Source organism: Apteryx mantelli, chromosome 5 (assembly GCF_036417845.1).
Source record: "Apteryx mantelli isolate bAptMan1 chromosome 5, bAptMan1.hap1, whole genome shotgun sequence".
NCBI classification, from domain to species: domain Eukaryota; kingdom Metazoa; phylum Chordata; class Aves; order Apterygiformes; family Apterygidae; genus Apteryx; species Apteryx mantelli.
In genome coordinates, this window is record NC_089982.1 from 55599131 (window position 1) to 55622385 (window position 23255).

General features: G+C 37.7%; 1 protein-coding gene across 3 annotated transcripts in view; it reads left to right on the forward strand.

Moving 5' to 3' along the window:
- Positions 1 to 849: 849 nt before the first annotated feature.
- Positions 850 to 23255, forward strand: part of DLC1 (DLC1 Rho GTPase activating protein) — a 243482-nt gene continuing 221076 nt past the window's right edge. For 2 of the 3 annotated variants that reach the window (XM_013949493.2, XM_013949495.2), the window contains exons 1-2: positions 850 to 1260; positions 17764 to 18931. In XM_013949493.2, the coding sequence (XP_013804947.1) occupies positions 17876 to 18931 (1056 nt within the window). In that variant the 5' untranslated portion in view covers positions 850 to 1260; positions 17764 to 17875. Of the gene's footprint in view, positions 1261 to 11905; positions 11962 to 17763; positions 18932 to 23255 lie in introns of those variants that run through there. The other variant, XM_013949494.2, reaches the window with a different exon arrangement.

A 23255-nucleotide genomic window follows, 5' to 3' on the forward strand; every position in this document is an offset into this window, starting at 1 on the left:
AGCAAAGGATGTAGATGCTGTGGGTTACTCTGGAGACGTGATTCAGGCACCCTGTCAAACTGGAACGAAGTAGTTACAAGTGTTTTATGTCAGCAAAATACTAATATGATCAAGATGGAGTCTGTCCTTTTGCTTTTGCAGAGCTGGATTTGTGTAACTCTGGAGGATTCTCAGAAGAGGTAAAGCAACATATACCATTGCCTATAACATGACTGCATTTAAAGTGTAGCATTAATTTTCCAGGATCTAACTGATTCTCCTGAGTAAGAATACAGTTTTAGCATTCACATGTACACAGTATCTAGCTAATTGTGCGTATTTACTGCTCAGAACAGCATTAGACCCTTTGTAAATGTGATATGTTAATTGAATTTAAGCCAAGTTGTTCTCTGCCTATTGCTTGCTACTTAGTAGTAAGAAAGATCAGAGGCTTTAGAGGTGTTCTCCTCTTTTTCTGGATGACTGTTACCTTTGCATGAATATTAGAGATGTATAAAATGCTAAAAAAAAAAAAAAAAAAAAAAAGGTAAACACCAGGGAGGGATTTGAAAACACTTTTACATTATGTAAGTGTAGTGCAAATAATTTGACAGAAATACCTCAGCAGTGTACTAAACCAAATGTCTTGAAATACTGTCTTGCCGTCTTTCTGTTTTTCCCCTGACTCTGTGCTCTCTCCCTTTCTCTCCCTTTCTTTCTCTCTCTCTCACATACACACACACGCACACACGCACACACAGAGTCACTCGCTCTCTCCCTCTCTCTCAAAGGCAGGAAATACTTTTCAGGCAATCTGGGCCTGGTTGTTGAGGCCCCTTTCACAAAACATCAGTCTGAATTTAGTAGACAGAAGTCACTGCGAGAAGCTTGACAGAATCGTGCTTAGTTAAGGCTCCCTCCAGCTGCAGAGGGTGTTTTTGTTAAAATTGCACATTGAGCAAAACTGCTTAGAATAGAGCAATGATCTCAGTAAGGAAATCTGAACTTTTACGCTAGCAGAAGTGAAATGGGACTGGGTTCTTTTGTTTGTTTGCTCCTTCGTTTTGTTTTTTTTGACCAAAGATTTTAGAGAGGGCATGTTCGGCTCCACATTCGCTTCATCTAGGTAAGGCTGTCTTGGAATCTTTCTATACTTAAAAATACCCCAAAATATCCCCCCCCCCAAAAAAAAAAGAAAAGAAAAAGAAAAAACAGCAAAGAAACAAGCGGTATCCAGCACTGGAGCTTTCTGCGTTCAAGATCTCAGCACTAAAACTGGAGGTAAAAAAAATAATAATTAAAAATGTACATTTAGTTGTAGACTGTCTGCCAATTCTGTTTATCAGAATGCGCCAGATCTGTAACAAAGTCTTCTTGTGCGTTTTATTTCATCTTTTAAAAGTATGCTTGATATGCTGAACTTTGTTTATTTGCATTTATATATAAATAGAGCTGCATGTTCTTGCTTGTGTATTTTTTAATGGACATTAAATAGGAAAGCTAGAAGTGTGAATGATCTCTTTTTCACCTCATCTGCCAACAGGGAGGGCATTTAGAGCTATGTTTTTTCTCCCCCCTACCTTACCTTTCCTTCCCTTCCCTCTCCTCCCCTCCAGCAGTAACGATGAGAAGCAGAGCTTTAGCTAGATACATCAGTGATACCTCTGCTGGGCTTGGTCTCTAGCTTTTTCACAGAACAGTCCTAGACGGAGTTTGTGGTTTAGCTGACAACACAATCTTAAATATGTACGCTCTAAATATGAAATTCCAAGGTATACTTCTTGGTGTTAGCTAAACTAGATTATTTTTAATAATCTGTAATTAGATACACAGTTTTTGTGGTCTGCTGTGCTTTCATTTAGAAGAGGAAAAGCAAGATTCAGTAAATATCAGCTGACTATAGTTTTAATTGAAAATGCATGAATTTCCTCAAAGTCTTTTTCTTCATCTAGTTAATTAAAATAACAATAATCTTCTGTTAAAGAGTTTAGAGGGAAATTCAGAATATTATCTCTAACTGATATATGAATGGAGCTGCTGCTACTTTACGTAAAGTTGGTGATTTAATTATTTAATTGCTACAGACATCAGAAGTGTTTCTCATGGCAATTTATATAGTATCTCTTTGTCTTCCTGAAAATCTAAAGTGACAGTTATTGCATATAAGTAATGTGAGAGCTTCTTTCTTGTGTCTGTGCATCATTAAGACTCTGTATAGTTACTGGGCAGTTAGGTAACTAAACATGAGTCATCAGTTCAAATATGTTGGAGAAAATTTCCAGAAGTTTTTAGCTGTGTTTTTACTGCATATTGTTGCAAAACGATTGGCGAGTAATGAAATAACTTTGTGGTGTGAAAGGAAGCGAAGGACCAATAAATACTCCAGAACAGGGTGAAATCTCTCCTTTGTAATAGGTTGAGAATTGCATGCTGTACTGCCCAGCCCATTCAGGCAGGAGAAGGCGTTCATGGTCATCAGCAGCTCTGGGCTGTGAAGAGCATGGGTCTGAAGGGGACAGAGACCAGCTGGTAGGCAGCACGTTATCTGCTTATGTCGTGGGGTGAATGTTAAAGTAGCAGTCACTGGTTCGTTTCTGGACAGCCCTCTCCCGTTCTGTGCCCTGAACCTGGAGGGCTGCGACAGGAAGGAGAAGGTCAGAGAGAAATCTGAACGCCTGAGTCTCTGCGTCACTCCCATGAAATTTGTGCTGGAACTTTGATGTCTCAAGGGATTTAGCTTTAGTGCCTTTTACTGCACTGCATTCGCCTACTTGCCCCTGTAAGCATGTGTATATATACTTAATATTAGACATTAGTCTGGTTAAAGAGAAGAGAAAATATCAAAAGATAAAAATAATTATTCTGTATCAAGGGGCCCCTTCTTCTGCAGCACTGTCTTCTGGGTTTTAAAGGATACAATGACCTCATGTGACCTCACTTGCAAATGAAGGTACACACCTCAGACAGTTGAGCTACAGGATAGACAACAGAATAAAACCCAGAAAATATTTTCTTATTTTATCCTGAAGCTTCTTGCAAGCCATAAGAAAAAGGAACGCAGATAAAGCTGCCCTCATTTTCATTTAGAAGGTTTATTTAAAAGTGTTGAAGACAAATCTCTGTTGGTATTCAATTTCTGGTTCTATTTAAATTTAATTTCTGTGTTATGCTATTGTGTTTTCTTAGATATTGTTATTCAAGAAAATTCATGGAAAGCTTATTGTCTAAAAAAAATGGAAATTATTTTATAGTTACATAGCAATACTGAATGTTGAAAAGGAGAAGCATACAATCTAACACTGAGTGTATAGTTTTTGACCTTGCTCTGTTCCTTCTAAAATGTTTATGTACTTAATTTGAAACCCTCCAATAGCCAAACAAGTTATATCAGATGACTCCTATGAACAATTAATCACATGAATTAGTGTCTGCAGCTGGCAGGAAAATTAATACAAGTGATTATATTCATGTGATGGAAATAATGCAAATAGATCCCCTTCATCATAAAATTATGTCCCTGCAAACTCTTCTTTTCTTTTGAACTTTGTACCTAGTGAACTCCACATTAAATTCCATAATCAGAGCACTTGAATGAAATAAGTTGAAAGATTTGGGACTAATTCATGAAGGTCTTTGTAACACAAAGCAAAATTTATTTCCTCCTAAAGAAAATGAGGATCAGAGATAACTGGTTGGAGTAGGCAGTTTTTGTATAGACAGGTTTATACTGATTCTTTTAAATTCCTGAACTTAAAATATATTTTTAAACTGTTCTTTAGGTGGTGGAACAATAGAGGTGCTCATTTCAGCATTTTCATAAGTCTCAAGAGTTGATTCATTTTTATTTTTTGTCAGAAGTGTTACACTGAATTTTATAGCGGATTTTTCTTTTGTTCTTAATACGAATTTTGTTGAAAAGTATCCCCCTTGATATAAAGCTTCCCTGAGGAGGACAGTAGCAGGAGTAGGAAGAGATTTATGAGCGGTTTTCTCTTTTTTCAGAAAAGAGATATATTTTAGAACATTCTGCTTTTTTATTTTAGTCATCTGGTTCCATTTTCTATTGTTTGTTTGTCTGGAGAAAAATTAGAAGATGGCTTTTATGTTGGTGTTCTGTTCCTTTTACAAAAGACAAAGGGGAAAAAACATAAAAATGGAGCAACACAGGGGTAAGTGCATATGAAATAATAGCATTGCAGGAAGAGCTACACATTGATTTCTTTAATTAATAGGTGTCCTAGAATCGTAGAATCAGGTAGGTTGGATGGAGCCTTTGGTGATCGTCTAGTCCAACCCACTGCTCAAAGTGGGGCCAACTACAGCAGGTTGTTCAGGGCCGTGTCCAGTTGGGTTTTGAGTATCTCCAAGGATGGAGATGGATATGGAGTGAGGGCTTGAAGCTTGGCTGTATACATAGGTGTATTTTATACATTAGTATATATATACACATATGCATGCTATATATATATATATATTTATATATACACGCGCGCGCACACACACACACATATTTGTTGTTGCGGAGCAGGATTAAGTAACTTACTAGGGATCAGCAGCACTGTTCTACTTTTTCCATAAGTCAGCATGAGACAACAGAAATGCATCCATTGGAGGATTCTAAACTATTTCGCTGTAAGAACAAGATTTACAAAAGGGGTTACAGCTAGAAGAGTAAGAAATAGACCCTGTTTTTCTCAAGCAAAGTAATGTGCACAAATTATTTGGTGTCATAGCTCCAATTTTAGTAGAAATTATTATTTATAGACAAGAAACTCTGATGAACTTTCAAGCCCAAATTTCTCACTACATAAAGGCTGTTCCTTAGAAAATTATACCCCAAACCAAATGTATATAGATTTTTCACATGCAAATGCTATGAATAAAGGATTGTGATTGTGATTTTTCTGAAACAAATTACTAATAATGAATTCGAATGTGTTTTTTGGGCTGTTGACTACTTCAAGATTTTTTTCTATTTCATCTTTCACCATTGATATTTGTTGATGTCGATGCTTTTAGAAACTACATATTTTAAGTACAGTCTTTTGGTAGAGAATTTCAAATCCACTATTACCATAATTGCTTGTTTCTCTTGAATGAGGAAAATCTTTTATGTTGAAATTAAAGTGTCTGATGTTTTATGTTTGGCATATTGTACATCAGCCACTGAACACAAATATAGAGGTCTGCCTTAGGCAATATGTATCTACATTAAAAGCCAATTTAACTCTTACAATGTATTCTTTATTTTTAGTCCTCACTTCTCTCTAGGCTCTTCTTCCTCTTACTCTGATTTATGATTTTTCTCGTTTGCTATTTTATTGTATCTTGTGTCAAAATCAAGTTGGATTGGATCAAATGTCCTTGAACTTCAGGAAAGTCTGAAGTTTATAAACAACTTCTTTTACCTCTGAGTCTCTGGAGCTTCTCCCACCCTCTAGCTTTCTCTCTATCAATCAGCTCGAGGCTTTCCAGGGTAGGTAGTGTCTTATCAGTGAGAGTTCTGTATGGTCTTGTTACAGTAGACCGTTATCAGTGACAAATACTCTTTAACGTTAGAGTAAATGAATGTTCCAATTTGAACATCACTGTACTTGTGGAGTTTGGCTTATGGTCCAAATTTCAGTGTGGGTTAGGGGGAGTCAGTGGTGAGATTCAAAAAGAAAATAACCTCATCAGACTGGGAAGTGAGGAAAAATTAGAATTGTATGGAGGATTATTGCAAAGTATTGTTCTGCTCAGGGAACTAAGAGAAAATGGAAGAAGGAGGTATAACCAGAAAGAAATTTGCCTGGCCAAAGGAGCTGGGGTTGTATTAGCTGTATCACTGCAGTTTATTAAAGAGTGTCTAACAACCTCAAGTTCGTTATTAGTGTTTTTGCCCAGACTGTCACAAAATATGAAGCTGTTTTCCTCTCCTCCTGAATTACACGCTCCTCCTGCGTGTGTAAGGGACACTGAAGACATGCTTTGGATTCGTTGATTCTGTCTGCAGCGTTGAACCCTCCACTTCGAGCCAAGTCCTGCGAGGCTCCACTAACCGAAAGCAGTGCTAGAGTTATTGCACAGTGGATCCACTTCAAAGCATGTGGCTGAACAGCAGTGACTGGCCATTTGTTGTCAGCTGCTAAATGGCAGATACCCCTTTTCATTTTGCTTGAATTGTTGATCTTCAGATAATGCTGTCTTACCACAGAGAGGTGGCAGCTATCAGTAATAATGTGCTAGAATGAGAAATCTTTGCTGAAAGAATGGTCTCAGAGCTGTATATTCCAAGGTAGAAGCTGCACTTGGAGAATTGCACCTGCAGGGAAAAATTCACCGTCTAGTTTAACGCAGTACCTACATGCAGGAGCATCAGTGCCTTCCTGACAACTTCTGATCCCAGAGTCAGCATCAGCTCAGCTGGATAAATAGCTAAAGATTTTTTAAAAGTTCTCGCATGTCTTGTGAGAATTGGCAGCTGGTACAGGAAAGAGACCCAAATTAGTTTTCCCATGGAGAGAGGATTTCTGTGTGAGCTCAAGTAATTTGTTTTATTTTTTCCTGGTAAATGTACTCAGAAACAGTAATTTCTAGGGTTGGGTACGTCTTTCCAGGCAGGCTACAGGTGCTGCGGAATAGGGGGACATCATCATCATATTGAGGGACCAGCTGATCTGTTTGGAGTTGCAGTATCGCTGGAAGATGTTGTGGAGAAGGTCAGAGAGATCAAGATGGGGTGTTAGGACAATTACAGGGAGAAAGGGGATCAAGAGGTGAGATGTAAACACACTGTGCAGAAAGCCTTTGAAAGACAAACTTCCTCAATTCTGTTGTTCATGGAACAATTCTGAAATCAGAATTTTTATCATGATGAAAAATGCACTAGAAAAATTATGAGGTTTTATTCTGATGCTGAACTTTTTTTTTGCAGTTTCACCAACCTGAGTAATAAATTAAATTTTTACTTTCCCTTCCTTGAAGGAAGTGGGCCTAATTAGGTCCTCCAGTGTATTTGCAACATACTTAGTGTGTACTGCAAGTAATTTCTCTCTCTCTCTAGTTTCTGAAAAATATCTGGTACAGCAGCCATTTTGATTAATTTTTGCTTTTAGCATTTTCAGCTGCATTCCAGAAATACTTGCCCAGTTTGTTCTCATCACTTTTTTCAGTTGCGTTAAAATGGGATTCCAAGCGACACTTATTGGCTAAGTCCTACCAAAAAGCACAACCATTTCAGTAATCACTCTTTCTGGACTCTTGATGATAAAGTATTTGTCTTTAGAGATAGGACAAAATCGTTTTCAACTCATCATGTATGCATAATTATGCATAATAGTGTCAAAGATGCTTTTTAGTCCCATTTGCACCAGCAATAAAATCGTGCCCCCTACTATTTTAGTAAGGGGACTGGTTGCCAAAAGTCATTGTCCGTTGTGCTTCAGATTTCATAGTTCGTGGCTATAATGAGCACCAGCAATGTTTCTTTAAATGGAAACACTGCATTAGAAACTTAAATCTAAAAGGATCAGGAATACAATCTGGTTAATTCATATTGTTTTCAAAAGGACCTCCTATAGCTAAGAAATTAGTTTTTTACTAGAGCTGGCTAGAAAATGGAATTTCTGCCATCATGAAAAATTTGAGGTTTGGGAAAAAAAAAATCCTAATGCAGGACCAAATATAATAGTCACAGTTTTCTGGTTTGCCGTGTCTTGTGAGATGGTTGTTTTTTATTTCAATTCTTCTTGTAAAGAGCCTTCCAGTGAAGGGTGTGGGGAGGGGAGGTGTAGGGAATCTGCCAAAGCTGCTGTTTGTTCTGCTTTCCAGAGGTGGAGGGCAGAAATGCTTTTGAGAGAGGACTGAGGGGGAGAGGAAGCAGAGATGAAAGCACAAAACTGAAATTTTCTTACAGAAGACTTCAGTTTTGTAAAAAGGGAATTTTACATTAGGAAAAGAAAAACCTGTGCAAACAGAAGAGTCCAAACCTTTATACTTTAGATTATTTTTCTTCATTCCAAAGAAATAAGCTAGATATATTGTGTTGAAATCAAAGTGGAATAATATCTTTCAGGCTACTAGACTTGGAAGACCAGCAGACTTGCAGATCAATTTTTCTGGGTATCATTCAGCAGATTTTCTTCTTCTGAAAAAATGTATACTAGAAATGCTATTAATTTCAATGCTTTTAGATTTAAACCTCTTAGTTTCCTAAAGGAAAGTTATAATTTGATGTCCATTGTCACTCTGAAATGATACTCTGGTAAAGGTGATGGAGGAAACTAAGTTACTGTAATATCTAATAAAATTTAATGCTGATCATTAATATATTAAAACACCATTAACAAAATCACTAATATAATTGCTTTTTAAATACTTTAAAAATTACTATTTCTCTGTTTTAGTAACTATTTACCAATGCCAAATAGTACAAAAATATAAAGTTTGGTTGGGTGTTTTAAATTACATCTTTTAAATTGGTTTCAATTTGATAATTAAATTGAGTGTAAATAATATAAATCTGAAGTAAGCTTGGATACATGTGGATCAGTTTGGATCCTGTTATTTCCCTGTCTTCCTCTCTAAGATGAGGCTCAGCTGATCTGAGGCTCAACTCTGGAAGCGAACCAAATACAAATAAAATGAAGCTAAAACCCATGTTGGCTATAAGTAAAAGCCTTCTTTGTATGATGATGAGAATGGGTAATATGCTTCATTTTGAGGAGGAGTAGAAAAGGAAGCAACTCAACATTGTTTTATGTTTTCTAACAACAAACTAAGGCATATTGACAGAAGTTCAGGTTCATATCTTAGAAACCAATAATATTTGCCCAAAACAAGCACAACTCTGGCTGTATCTGAATGAATAATGTGGCAACTTCACTTTACAGTTTGGGGCGTCTAATTTATTGAGATCTTTTAATACTGCTGGACAGTATTGCAATTCTTGTGATATGTTAAATGCCTTTTAAAGAAAGGATTTAAACAACCTTAACACTATTATACATTTCCATTGACAGTAGCATATAATGAGCATATCTGACATATGTCAGAATCTATGAAGGGGAATATAGAATAACTTCCTAAAGGGATAATGAAACTGATCCCCACAAGGAAGAGAAAATACTTACCAAGTCACAAGAGTGACTTCAGGTACATGGTTTGAAAAACTTCTTGTGTGATTTTTCTTCTGTTAGAAATCACAAACTGTTTGCTATTCATTACAACTTCCATTTCTTTACAGACACAAGCAAAATAGTCTTATTTCTTATGCAGAAAGTATAGAGAGTAGAATATTTTAAGGAATACTTTTCTGTTTTAATACTTCTGCTTGATATTTCTACTTTGATGCTCTACATGCTTCTGTAGTATGAGACATAGTGAATAAATGTTCCCTAGTCTCCTTCTCCATGATAGTGTGGATTTTTATATGCCTCTAAATCTTCTCTTTCCCAGGCAGGAAATCTTCATCTGTTTCATTGGGGCTCAGATGGAAGTTACACCATACTTTTCATCATTGTTAGTGCTTTTTGCTACACCTTTTCTTACTCTGCTGCTCTTTCTGAGGTGAAATGAACATAACTGCATACAGTGTTCAGTTCATGGCATAACAGGGACTTAGAAAACATCATTATGCCACTCTGTGCTCCCTCTCTATTTTTCCTACTGTGCTATGTACTTTCTAATTGTCACTGAGCTTAAAATTCAGTTCCTGATAACTGGCCACAGTGATTCTAAGATCTCTTTTCTGATTGGTAATAGATAATTTATAGAGCATCATTATGCATTTATAGTTAGCATTATTTTTTCCTATCTGCCTTCCATTATATTTATCAACATGGAATTTCATCAGTATTTTTATCTGCTAGCTATTCACTACAGTTAGGTTCCTCTGCGTCTCTTCAGTCAATTTTCCAGATAAGTGGTAATGTATCATTAGCAAACTTTGTCATTTCACTTCTTTCCCCCTTCTGAGTAAGCTAAAAAGCACAGGTTCCAATAACTATCGTTGAGAATTTATTAATAATCTCCCTCCTTGTAAAAATGACTATTTGTTCTCACCTTTTGTTTTTTATTTTTTAAATATCAATTCTTTATTAGTGTTTCAGCCAATTTATAGCATATGGAGCTCAGACTGGCAAGCATATAGTTCAGGACCCAGTGGGTTGTGTTAGATTTGATTTTAAAACCAGCTCTTGGCACATCCTCCCACTGCTGCCCCCAGAAGTCAGCACCCCAAGGCTAAGTGCACTGGGTGTTTCCCCTGGTCCTCCCACCTTCTTGTTGTGAGAAGATATCACCCACAAAGCTTAGTAAGGAGGTAGAGATTTCTGGGCCAAAATCCCTCTGTTTCCCCCCTTCTTCTTGATCAGAGAAAAAAAAAATGGAAAAAGAGCTTCTCAAATGCCCTAGAATTCCCATACTTCCCACACCGACCCTTAGCCCAGGTCAGGACCTACTTCTGGCTTTGTCCCTCTCCCTCCGCATGTAAATCCCATCTCTGACTCAGAAGACATTTGCTATTAGTTTGGCAAAACCTCTATGTTGTAGTTCCCCAGACTTCCCTTCTTTGCCTTGCAGGCACCACAGTTGTCCCCTTCCATTCCTCGTACCTAGAGGCTACCTTAGGGTATATATCGTACTTACAAGTTCACTGATTTCTCATTTGAGCGTTGTTATATGATCCTACAAGTTTGTTCCTATTCACTTTATTTTCTTGTTCTGAAACATCTTCTAATTGGTGTTTCAATCTGAGTCTGTTCCTTGGACCTATCAGAGGGATATTATCATTTGTAGTTTCTTTTTTTTGATCTTTGGCTGGCCAGGAGTTGGGGAATTGCGTTGAAATAGTCTTTGCTTTAAACTCTATGTTATAGGGTAAGTACTGGTAGGAATGGTAATATGTTGCACTTAGCTTTCAGCTCGCTAATAAATATTGATATCAAAGTCACACTGTTCAATGCATTCCGTCTTTCTGGGGCATACTGAAGGCACAGTACAGTATCATTTTTGATACTACTGTTTGAGAGTGTTTTCTAACATGTTTTTATGTTACCTGTTAATTTCAAGTATTTTGACAGAAACTGAGGCACAAGAATAATGCAGGAAATACTTTTTATTATGGTTCATATGATAGAATGCAACACTCATGTTGCATAGAATAGGGCATAGCAATATTTCAGTAAAGAAATGGAATCATTATTCTCCATAAAATAAAATTGGAATATTTTGTCTGTAACTGTTACTTACTCTATTTCTTTCAGAAATCTTTCAGGATTTGCACTTGTTATGGGACTAGAGTATCACCAAAAACTCAGCCTATGGCTTGTAGTAATCCTGAATAATGCAATGTATCATTCATTTCTTACCACCTAACACTGTATTATAAATACATTCAGAAACTCACCGTATCTGTCAGGCTTTGTATGCACCAGAGAATTCAATCACTGAAAAACTTCCATTTGGATAATTTTGTTTGATACAGACTTTTAGGAGAATTTGTATTATCTCACAGGTGTCAGCAACTTCTTTTTCTGAGACAAAATATGGTTCTAAGTGTATTGATTTATCTGGGTCCTTTTAAATTACTTTTAAAGGGGTCATATATTTACAATGTACCTGAGTCAGCTGTAATAGTCTGGTTAGTTTTAGCGTAAGCAGGACTTCTTCAGGTTTTTTTGAAAAATGTGAATGTGAGTAGTATTTATATAAAAGTGTAAAAAAATAAAAGTATGTAAAAAGTATGTGAAAGTATGCTTTGCATTCATAGGGGCCCCAGCTCTTCTGTTGGAGCCAGTGGGACCTGGGCAATGGGTTTCAGTCTGAGTATTAATTACTTAGCCTTTTCAGTGGTGCATGAAGACTGTACTTCTCTTTCTGTCCACCAGTTCTTGGGTGAAGATAAACAGTAGGAGACCTCCTCAAAGGAAATGGCAGTTACCTTGTGAAAAGACACTATTGAGCTATGTGTGTGGTTTTCTGTGCAAAAATCAGCAATAGGTATGTGACTGGTCTGTGTACACATTTGTAACATATATGTCCATCACACACACATGCAAACCTTACTTTTAAAACTGACGTGAAAGATTTCATATTTTATGTTTTCATTCTGAAGACATACTTGTTTTAAAAGTATGTCTTTTCTGATTTTTTAGAATAAAGTTGTAAATATTTTCAAAACAGTTATTAATTCAGACAGCTCTTAGTTATCTGCTCCTACATGATTATCTTTTTAATATAAGTTAGGAAAAATGCATCTAGCTGTTCACTAGATGAATACCCTACAACAAACAATCCTTACGTTTCTATTCCAGTACTTCAAGGTTTAGAATGGTCTGTACACGTGCACTATGTACATAAAAGGCTATTTAAATAGAAACTGCAGACAAGGTGAGTGTCCACTTTAGTGAAATGCAAAGAATGGGATATATCCAGGAAATAGGACAAGCAAGGATTATACATTCTGCGGCAGGAGATATTTTAAAATAACTCGCTGAGCGAAGATCTAGAGGCTTATGTTTTATCTCAGATTATTTGTAAACAACATTCGGTGTCAAAGCTTGGAATGAAGTTAGCAAAAGGGCTGAATGGAAGCCAGACCAGGAAGATGTGAGATGAGTTTATAGGAAACAGACCCCGTTCACTGAGACTTCCTTAAACAAAGTTTGCTGCCTGGGGTCACAGACCAACGAAGATAAAATAATGATAACAAAATAAATGTTTCTGCTTGATCTCCGTTGCTTACATATGCCTGCTATGTAAAAAATTCAATGAAAAGGTCTTTCATCTCTATCTGCATTTATAAGCTAACGTTTGGCCCTGTTCTTTTGCAGAAAAGGTTTGCCTCCCATCTAAAGCATTCGCAAAAACTGAATTCCTCTGTCAGTATCGTAGGGGCTGTACTGCCTCGGCCACCTTATCGGAAATTCTCCTGTCATTTATGCTTAGTAAATGCTCTCATGTTTTTTGTGACTTTCTCCCTTCCAAAATGTCTTGATTTAGTGTAACGTGGCTGCGCGTGGCGCAGTGAATTGCCAGGAGTGCTGAATGCGGTGGGGGGAAAGGGGGACATGGTGCCGGGGTCAGCGCTGCATGGGGATGGCAATGATTTACTGCACTGTGCTTTTGCCTCAGCCCTGCCGTCGCGTCGGCAGCGCGGGGTGCGCTGCCAGGTCTCGCAGGGCGGCCGCTGCCGAGCAGCTCCGCGTTCCCCGCTTTCGCCTTCCTCGACCATGGAAAACCCAGGGGGCTGCGAGGAGGCGGCAGGCCGGAGACGGGCCTCAGTGTCCCCCTGCGTCCCCCAGCTCGTAACGGGAAGGGTTTCTTGCCCCTTTTTATACCCTAAAAGGGGAGGTAGATCTCTGGTCTGGCTGATCACAGCTTTAAAGATTTAGAATAAATTTCCTTCCTTCCCCTTTCCCTTTTTACTCCAGCTGATCTGGCAGCTTTGAGGTCTCACTACTGCGGCTCGTGCGGCTTGTGCTAGGAGTTGTGGTGGCTTTCTGGACTTTGTTTAAAGATACTTTTTGTAGGCTGCCACGTTTTTTTTGAGAAGGGAAGCAAGAGGAGGGAAAAGGTATTTTGAAACGTGTAGCTCAGCCAAACCTGTATGGAATTTTATGAGATAAAGAAAGGATACTTCTGAATTTCAGAGGCTGCTAGAAACAATTTAAAAGTTTGGGTTGCTCAGAAAAAATCACAGGAATCCTTTATAAGAAAAATGTTAGACAACTCAGTTATAGGATAGCCTACCAGTTCATCTTATACAGATTTTCACCCTATGCCTTATCTGTTGCAAAGTAACTACCTGTTCTGTGAGACTTTTTATAACACTTATAAAAATAAAAAAGCATAAAATCTCATGCTATTTTTTGTTTTGTTTACATTTTACAGTGGAAAGAAATGGGCATTAAATTATTACAAATTCCAAAATCTATCTAAAATAACACATCAGTTCGTAAACACTGCAAAACAACACCTTGCTTTGTAAACACTGCAAAACATCAAAAGATTGCTTGAAGGGGATTCTGCTGGAGTGAAAACCTACTGTTCATTTCCATTTTCTTTGGTCCAGAGTTGCCTACTGAGTCAATATTACGAATCTTCTTCAGACCTCAAACATGCAGGATGAAGAAATTTTTCCTGGAAAAGTCTTTTATCATTTTTATTTTGTTTCAAACTTTATTCTTCAGAAAGTTAGTAGAATCAGACTTAGTGCTACTGAAAAGTATAAGCAAAATATGTATCTGAATTATGGCAGAAGCTGAATGGATTGCATCGCACTGACAGATGCTTTGTCCTAAAGAAAAGGTCTTTTCACTGTATAGAGCATTTCAACAAAGAGAAAGACTTCAAGTTTCATAAATGCTTTTATCAGAAAATCTGTGCTTTTTATTCAAAATTAGAAATGCTTTGTAATTTCAGAATTTTTTAAAATGACATTTTTAGTGAAAGATGTCAGAAGCCAAAAATAGTTCTGCTGAAAATTTTCAGTTCTTGCAAAATCCTTCAACAGAAGCAGGCATTTGATGTATACCTAAAGAAAAAATTCTGTCAAAATGGAAAAACAGCCCAGTCTTTTTTATTGGTTTCCCTACTGATGTTCTTTTTATCTTTTAGATCTTTTTGGAAACTGACAAACACTGACTCTTGTTAGAACAAGAAAATCTATATTCAGTCCCATTTGCCACCCTCCAGATCTGGAGGGCCCCAAAGTTGCTCAGTGACTGCAGATGAGTTCAAAACTACTTCTGGCTAAAGAAATTAAGTGAACCAGACTGCTAAGAGTTCATCCTCTTGTTTTAAAAATCTGGAAAAATCTTATAGAAAAGTTTCTGGTTGTGGGATGGTACTGAACAGAAAGAGAGAAAGGGGATGGCTTCTTCCCTTGGCAAAGAGTATAAATGGACTTGAGAGAGGCATTTCTCAGAGGACAAAAGATGCCGCATGTCAAGGAAAAAAGTAGGCAACAATAGCAGAAAAGCAGCTGATTAAAGCAGCAAGCCTTTCTTCTGCAAAGTGGCTGATAGGGAGAGGAACAAGGTTATGAGTCTCATCCAGAGGTAAAGGAAATAGGGTATCCTGTATATGGAAGTAGAAAAGAAAGTCACTTCTTGGCCTATAACTATCAGGTAATTACAGAGGGAACAGAATTTCTAAGCTGAAATATAGTAGAGAGCGCAGACTTGGCGGAGGGAGGAGGGAAAGAGGAAGAAAAGTGAACTTCCACCAAACTGGGGGCTCCTGTGTGAGCCAAGGCAATGAGAGGATTTCATTGATTGGCAGCTGAAGCTGTCTGGCTAGCAGACATCTGTAGGGTAAACTTTTCATACTCAGTGCTAATGTAAGCTCATATTTTAGAGAACAATGAAAGTGCCCTTGTCATATATTTATTTGTCTTGCATTTCAAGCACAGTATTTGATATTCTCCTGTTTAATCATTTTTTCTGCAGTCCATGAGGCAGCCAAAACTAGTGATAGCACAAGTAAAACAGAAGGGTTCCTAAAGTAAAATTTATTTGTTTTTCATCCCCCATGAAATATAACTCTCCACATCCAAAAATGAAAAACAGTAAGGGATCTGTTCTCCCCTCTCTGCACACATGTAACTCTATTTAACAGCAGCAAGATTAATACACACATTAACTCTTAGAATGCCTGCATATTGCAGATCATGGATCAGCCTATATTTTAGGTGGGCAGATGTATGAATGTCATTTGGAAGTTGCATTTTTGGCCTTTACATTTAGTATTTCTGGTCTCTTGATTTTTGCCAGAAACTCCCCTGTATGACTATAGGGACTTTTTTTTTTTTTTTTTGGTAAAAATAGATAGAGCTGCTGTTCTAAGAGGGCAGAGAGAAGGAAGCTGCAAATGAGTTGCATCCATGTGAGTTGCAAAAAAAGCGGTGGTGTTGTAAAACTAATTAACTGCTTCTGAAAAGTTTTAGGGTCCCTTGGTGTAAGGTGCAACAAAAGTTAGAAGTATTATCATTATTTATTTGCATCCTGTGATAATTTTGGACCACGCACTCTTAGAAATAGTAGGAGAATATAAATATGAAATGAAAGCAGAATAAGAATGCAAATGCACTACAGATTTATACAGCACTTGGACTTTGCATTTTAAAATTTAAGCTTGCTCTCATATTCAACCAGGAAACAAAAGAGAATCTTAAAGTTGAACGAACTTCTTACTACCAAATTTTGCCTCTGAAAGCAGGGGGGAGGGGGGGGTTTGGCCTGGCTCTGTGTGTTATTTTCCGTTTTCCTCAGCCTCCCACACTCTAATGACTTGTGCATGGAATTCTCTTACCCTATGAATATATTTTCTTTTTAAGCAGAGTCTCCACAGAGGTGGAAAATGTGAATGTGGAATGAAGCTTGCCATCCTCAAAGAAGGTTAAAGATTGAGGAGTGTGTACAACTCTATTCTAAAAGTCACTTTGTCAAGACATAATTTACGGAGGCTCAGTTGCACAGACATAATTCTGCATTTCTTTCATGATGAATACTTTTATACCTTCAGGCATGTGATTTGTCAGGGCAGCTTTGTGGCCTGGTGGGCAATCAGAATTTGCCTTAGTGAACTGAAATGACCCAGAACAAACTTAGTACTTAATCTTCTTTATTGCTGAAATCAATAAGCGGATCCATGGTAAGTGATGACAGTTCTTATGTAGGGAGTGAAAAGTAGAAGTGTCTGCTTCTTGAACCTCTAGTGTTTTACGGGCCAGAAGTTCTGGTTTGTTATTTGACAAAGAATGTGTTGATTTTGTATTATAATGCATAAGTTAATAGGATGTATTTTCTTTGTGCTCATTCATGTGTGAAATGTGAAGAGATTACTATATCTCACACATTATCATCCAGAAGGCCTGATACTAGAGTCAGTGAAAAAAATTTACCTGTGTAAGTACCCTACAGAATTCAGTGGGGACGGTGGGATGCAGCAAACCCCAAAGAGTCCGGGTGAGCTGTGCAGTTATGGCTGACTGTACTGACTTCCTGGTAATCCTTTCGGACACCCCTATCCTAAATAAGGGTTGCATCTCTTCTTTACATTAGTAGATCTGGGCTTTATCCTAAATTTTTTCACCAAGTTTTTATTCAGGTTTTATAATGTATTTGAGGTAAGGAATATACCAAAAGCTTAAATTAGTTTTCCTATAGTTGTATTTTCACACCCCACAACAGCTGATTCCCCCGAAGTTTCATGTAATACTTGTTTCTATAGCTTGTCCTGAACAGAGTGAAACAATAACAATAAAAATGAGAGCCAGTGAATGTCAAAAAGGCTGGGCCAAAGCTAGTCATAAAGTAAGTGGTTTATAACGGAATAACTCTCAAGTTCTGCTCTACCTCTTTGGGAAACAGCCAAAATTCTGTACTCCACGGATATCTCTGTATGAAAAAGAAATGCAAAATAACTTAATGTGCAGAGAAATCATAAGACAATACAATTTATATCCATGGAAATGGTTATCTTATGACAGACACAGTGAAGAGAGACTCATTGTCAAAATTTGGCTCTGGAGCTACTTGCCTGTTCATGTGCCTGTTTATAACATTTTTGTTTACTTGATACTGGAGAGTAATCAGAAAAAAAGTTATACTGAATTATGAGTGCTGTCAAGTTTTGTATGAAAAGTATTAAAACTTTAAACAAAAAAGTCTTCTAAATTCCTGTCCTTCTGGTCCCACACTCTTATCTTGCTTTTACGCTTTTATTTAAACTGCTTCTTCTCTTTCTTTTTTAGTTGGAGTTGATTCAGTAAGCCTGTCTTTTTTTTTTTTCTTGCAGATGTTAAAATGATAAAACCTTCCGTCCCTGCGGAGCAACACAGAACAGCCATGCCATCTCCTCTGGTCCTCTGTGGAACACGTGGTGCGGCCTGCTGCTGAACTAGTATGACATGTCTCTAGCAATCAGGAAGAAAAGCTGGGAAGAGCATGTGACCCAGTGGATGGGATTGGCTTTGGAGTCTGTGGAGTATAATACAGCATGTCGTCACGGACTCGTAGCTGATAACTTGCAAACAAGTATGGAAAAAGATGAGGTTTTGAGCGTGGACCGGAAAGAAAAATGCTCTTCATTTCCAGATTGCTGTCAGAGTGGAGAGCTGATTGGCTTCCCTGCCAAGCAGCTTGGAAACGTTTCAAAAGAGGTGGATGAAAATGATAACCATGAAGATGAGGAGCATTTTCTGGAGGCCAGCACAGAAACTCTAGTCCATGTTTCTGATGATGATGATGACTATTCTGCATTCAACCTGGATTGTGTCGATTACCACATCACTACTGTTGGAAGGGAACCAAAAGGTGAAGAAAAGAGTTTAAAAGGAGCTGGCTCCTTAACAAAGATGGTACCAATAATGGAGGGTAACAAGGAAACTGATGCATCTGGAATAATTGGAGATATTAATAAGGAACCTGGCTATGACCCCATTCCTAAAGAAGAGATGGAAGAAGAAAACATTTGTGGCAGTATCGGCCAAAGCCTGGAGCTTTGTGATTACGAAGGCTTAAATGAAGTAATAGATATACAGGAAGAAAATCTTTCAAACTCTCCAAATGTGAAGGAAATTATTATGCCTGGGAAACAGCTGCTTCATACTGCTGTAATTGCACAACAGCGTAGGAAATCTGATGCTTTTAAAGAAGGGCCTGGAAAGCCTGAGTGTGATGTGGTACAGAGTGAGATTTCTTCTGAATCATGTACCAACAGTGATAGACAACCATGTTCAACAGTGCAATCCAGCGACTGCCTTATGCAGTCTTCTCCTTGCGCTCACATCCTGTCAGTGGAAAATGGTCTGCAGGAAAGTGGTTTCACAGAACTTCAAGTGACCCCTGAGAACAAATGCCTTTCAAATGTCAGTGCAGCAGAAGATATTCAGTGTTTACATTTAGGAAATCATTTGACCACACAAGAATATTCAGACAGTCAAGTGAAACTGCGCAAAAGAAAGGTAGGATGCATATAAATTGCAGAGATTGTTTCTAATGTTTTCTCCCAATTTCTTACAAAGGTGATTTCATAACTGACTAATTTATTGGAGGTAAAATGTATTTTTCAATCTTGTTGCATTAACTTGTCAGATTTTTATTCAAACTGTTCTGGGAAAAATGTGGAGATAAAACTGAGTTTCAAGAGTTTTTTTAAGGTCTGAAAATGGCTAAGCTGTGAATTTGGAAGGTGCCTTGTATTTACTTTTGATACTGTTGTCTTTAGACACCAATATTTCTTCTGCTTGTCATTCAAGGCCATATGAATAAGAATCTTCTATAAGTTTGGTTTATTTTTTGTTTTTCTGCTGCTATCAGATATCATTAGCCATCTTAGGAAAGAGATTCTGTCCAGAGGTTCGGAAACCTTGTTCAAAGAAGAGGACAGCAAAAAAGTGCAACGAAACTTTAAAAGGGAAAAAAGAAATGGAAAAATATTGCCATAGTTCTTTGGTTTTTTGCTCAGCCCTATGACCAGGTGTTCTTACAAAGAGAAGTATTGCTGAGTTTAAAATAAAGCCTTATAATTTCAAAGCACCAAAAGAGTTTTACTGTCTGTACAAAGCAAGGAAGAGAATCGTTCCAAAGCTTTAATGGACAGATCCCACAGCAACAAAAGGCCCACTGCCTTTCACAGAAGGAGTTTGCTGGCTGAGGGGTGACAGGATTCATCCCAAAGCCTGGCTTCCCCAGCTATGCTGCTTGTTCATGCTGATATCCAGTTTCTAATTGTTGCCTCTTCTCTGTGCTTTTTTTTATTTGACATCATCCATCTTCTGTTGTCTGTTTTTATAAATCTGGTTTCTATTAATTGTGGTTTTTGCATCAGATGTAGTGCCTCAGTGGTTGTTTCACTAAATCAAAAGTTCTAAATCACAAGCTCAAATGGCTAAAGCACTGTATGCCAGCACAACGTCCTGAATTCTGGCCCTTGCTCCCTTGTGTAAACCCTTTGGTAATATCAATGCTCAGGAAGATGTTGATATGGTCGGAAGCCATATATAACTTCTGCAGAACGCTCTAGAAGCTCTCGAAGCCAGTCTTCCTTCAGGAGTTCATACAATCACAGTTACTGTGGTAACTGTTCAGCTGATCCTGCAGTAGGTATGACTGAATTACAACTGAGAAACTGGAATGATTTCTTGACTAGAAGTAATTTGTTCCAGAAATACTAAACTTACCCATCTGTATATAACAATTGAAGACTTTAAGTTCTTTTTTAAAAAGAAGCAACATCATTTTCTATAACTAATTGACTATTATAACTGTACTTTCAGTGGCTGTACTTTCAGTATTCAGTTTTCTTCTTTACTTAGCATCGTTGCTAATATTGATGTGTACATTTATTATTATTACCAAGATTTATTTTAATGTACTTTTAAAGCCCTATCATTATTATTTGAAAATATAGATAAAACTTCTTCTTATTATGTTCAGATACAAACACTGTGCTGTGACTCTGCCCACATTAGGTTTCAGTATAACATGATATATTTTGGAATAGCTTTGAGACTGCAAGTTTCTATGTATCACATTGTATCTTGTTTTGAGGTCATTTACTCATTGCCTTTTAAATGCAAACTCATGAGATTTCTATTTGAGAATATATTTGTGCTTTGTGTCTGGGCTCTTAAATATTTTAAAAGAATATAAAAACTCCAGTGAGACTGTAATAGTGTGAAAAACTAAGAAAACGAGAATAGAAAGGGGGAAAACAAGAAGTTGCTTCAGGGAAGGTTAGAGAAATGTGGCTGCAGCAATGGAGAAGCAGTGTGTGCTATAAAGGGGGAAGGAGTCTGTAGATCTGCAGGAGCTAGTAACACTTGGGTTGAAGAACTTTACCAACACTGTGTAGTGTTTGGCTAAAGGGAAAAGATAGGGTCTGCTGTTGCTCCTGGTATTATATCTCCCTAAGTTTGCAGGACACTTCTGAAAACAATGTTCCTGCTTGCAGGATTTTATCACTTATATCTAATCATACACTATTTTACAAAAGTCTGTCTCTCTTGGTAATAATCTGTAATGAAAAATGTGCCTATGTTTATAAACTTTCCCTGAAAGCCACTTTTGTAACTTTAACAAAACATTAGAAAAACAACAGACTTAAAACTGAATCCATCCATAAAAGTCAAGTATTTGCTTTTCAGTGACAGGAAGACTTAAGGGATTGGGAATGGTATATAAAACCTTTTCTCTCAAGGTCAGCAGTTCAAACAGTGCAGTTATGGCCTAAAACATACCACTGTCTGATTAATGCTCAGCATCTATTATAGTTTCACATAAAGAAGTGCTCATAAAGGTCAGAATACTCAAACAGGCACATGGAGATGAATTGTTCAAGGTATTGAGGTACCCAAAGCTTGAGGTGGCACAGTAGTGGGATCACAGAAAGTGCTCAACTTTCAGGTACTTCAGTGACAGCTAAAATACTATGACCTTTGATTAGACATGATTTTGTTCCTGCTGGTACTAAATACTTCTGAAAACCTGTTCCTCATTAACATTTTTTAAACTGGTTTTAATTGTGGCAACAGTGCATGACCTCCCCTCTTATCTTTACAACTGTTCCCTTCAAACCGGATCTGAGGTGAGACAGCGTGGATCTGTTGTGCTTGCTCTGCTGACGAATGCAGGCTTTGGGGCTTAAGGGCTTAAAGTTTAGCATCTCTGACCAGCACTACCTCCATTTTGGTAAACTGCTTTAGTCTTGATGGATGGACTGACACTGAAGATGCTTTTTGAAAACAGGTCCAGCCATTACAGCATTCTTCACTCCCTAAAGTCAGCAGGGTTCAAATGGCCGATACCCTCTTTTCGTTTTCTCAGAAGGGCTTCCTTAGGTTAGGAAGTGCCCAAACTTAATTGTGATAAGTTAATGATGTTAGGTCGAAATGAAAGATCCCACAATAATCAACCTTTCCTGGTTTTGTGTTGACTGAAAATCAATTCTGTTTATCCACAAAATAAAATTGATGGCTATTGATGGCATAGAATAGCAAAACCATAAATGAATAATTATGTGTGGTTACACCATCTAGTCCCTCATGAATGCTTTCCTGGGTTAGATAAACTTTAAAACAATGACTTTACTTGAGAATTGTACATTCTGATTTTTCTAGATCTTGGAATAATCTTTGGAACTAATGAGTAAGCTCTAATGCTTTTAACTCGGGGGATCCCAAAAGAACTAATAGACTTGTGTGTATGTTCACATGTATAACGCAGTGGAGGTTTTAGAGAACATCATATGAAACCAGAGTAGTATTGATCATTCATTCCCAAGGGAATACGAGCAAAACGAGAATATTTAGTTGTTATATACAGATTAGAAAACAGAGAAAAATGGCCATTATCTTGTAAAAGACCTTGTAACTTTTTGCTTGTGTCCCTTTTCATGCTTGCTCCAAGCTGCTACATGCTCATCTCTGCAAGCTTAGGGGTAGCCAGCAAAAGCCCCACGGGGGCTACTGTGCAGGTGCACAAACATACAAGAATTCTAACATGTTTATCAAAGTTGTTTTTAAACTCAGGAAGGCTGCTTGATTCAACTTTATCTTAAGAAGGTGGGTTGAGGCAAACAGTTATACAAGACAGGCTCACCACTCGTCTCCTGAACACAATCACTGGACAGCCGGGGTGTCGCAACTTGTAACGCTCTCCCATGCACTGCCTTTCACATGCATCATTTGTGTTTAGCACAGGTGGAAAATGAGACAGAAAAATTTTACTGAGGTACAAAGTTCTGGTGCAAATGGACTTCAAGGTAAAAGGTGTCCCAGGGTCAGGGTTTGAGTATCCTCTCTTGTAGAGGAGTCTGAAAAGGCACCTTACATCTCTGACTGGACCCATTTCTGCTGCTAGTTCTAGCTGTTTTCCTCAGCTTTTGCTAGATCTGTTGCTTGCTTCTGGATTTTCCTTGTTCTGGAAGCCAATAAAGTGAATGCAGTCTTTTATGTTCCTTACCTACTGAATAAACTCTGCAAGGCGTATTTGCTGTATAGAACAGAAATTCAGTTAGGCTTGTAAGGTATTGAGGACATTTGTAGGCTGAGAGAATAATTAAGTTTTATAATGAAAATTCATTGTTGTGTTAGGAATCTCTGAATGTAGTACTGGTATGAAAATTTGTCTTCTGTGATTAATTTGAATGCTACCTGTAAATAGGCAAAATCTGCAAAAAGTGTTTCGGGGAGCTGTGTAAAGAGAGAATGATTTATGAAAATGAAATAATTATGCTCACAAAGGGCTATTTATCCAAGGAGATAAGTAGGATAGCCAACCTGCACA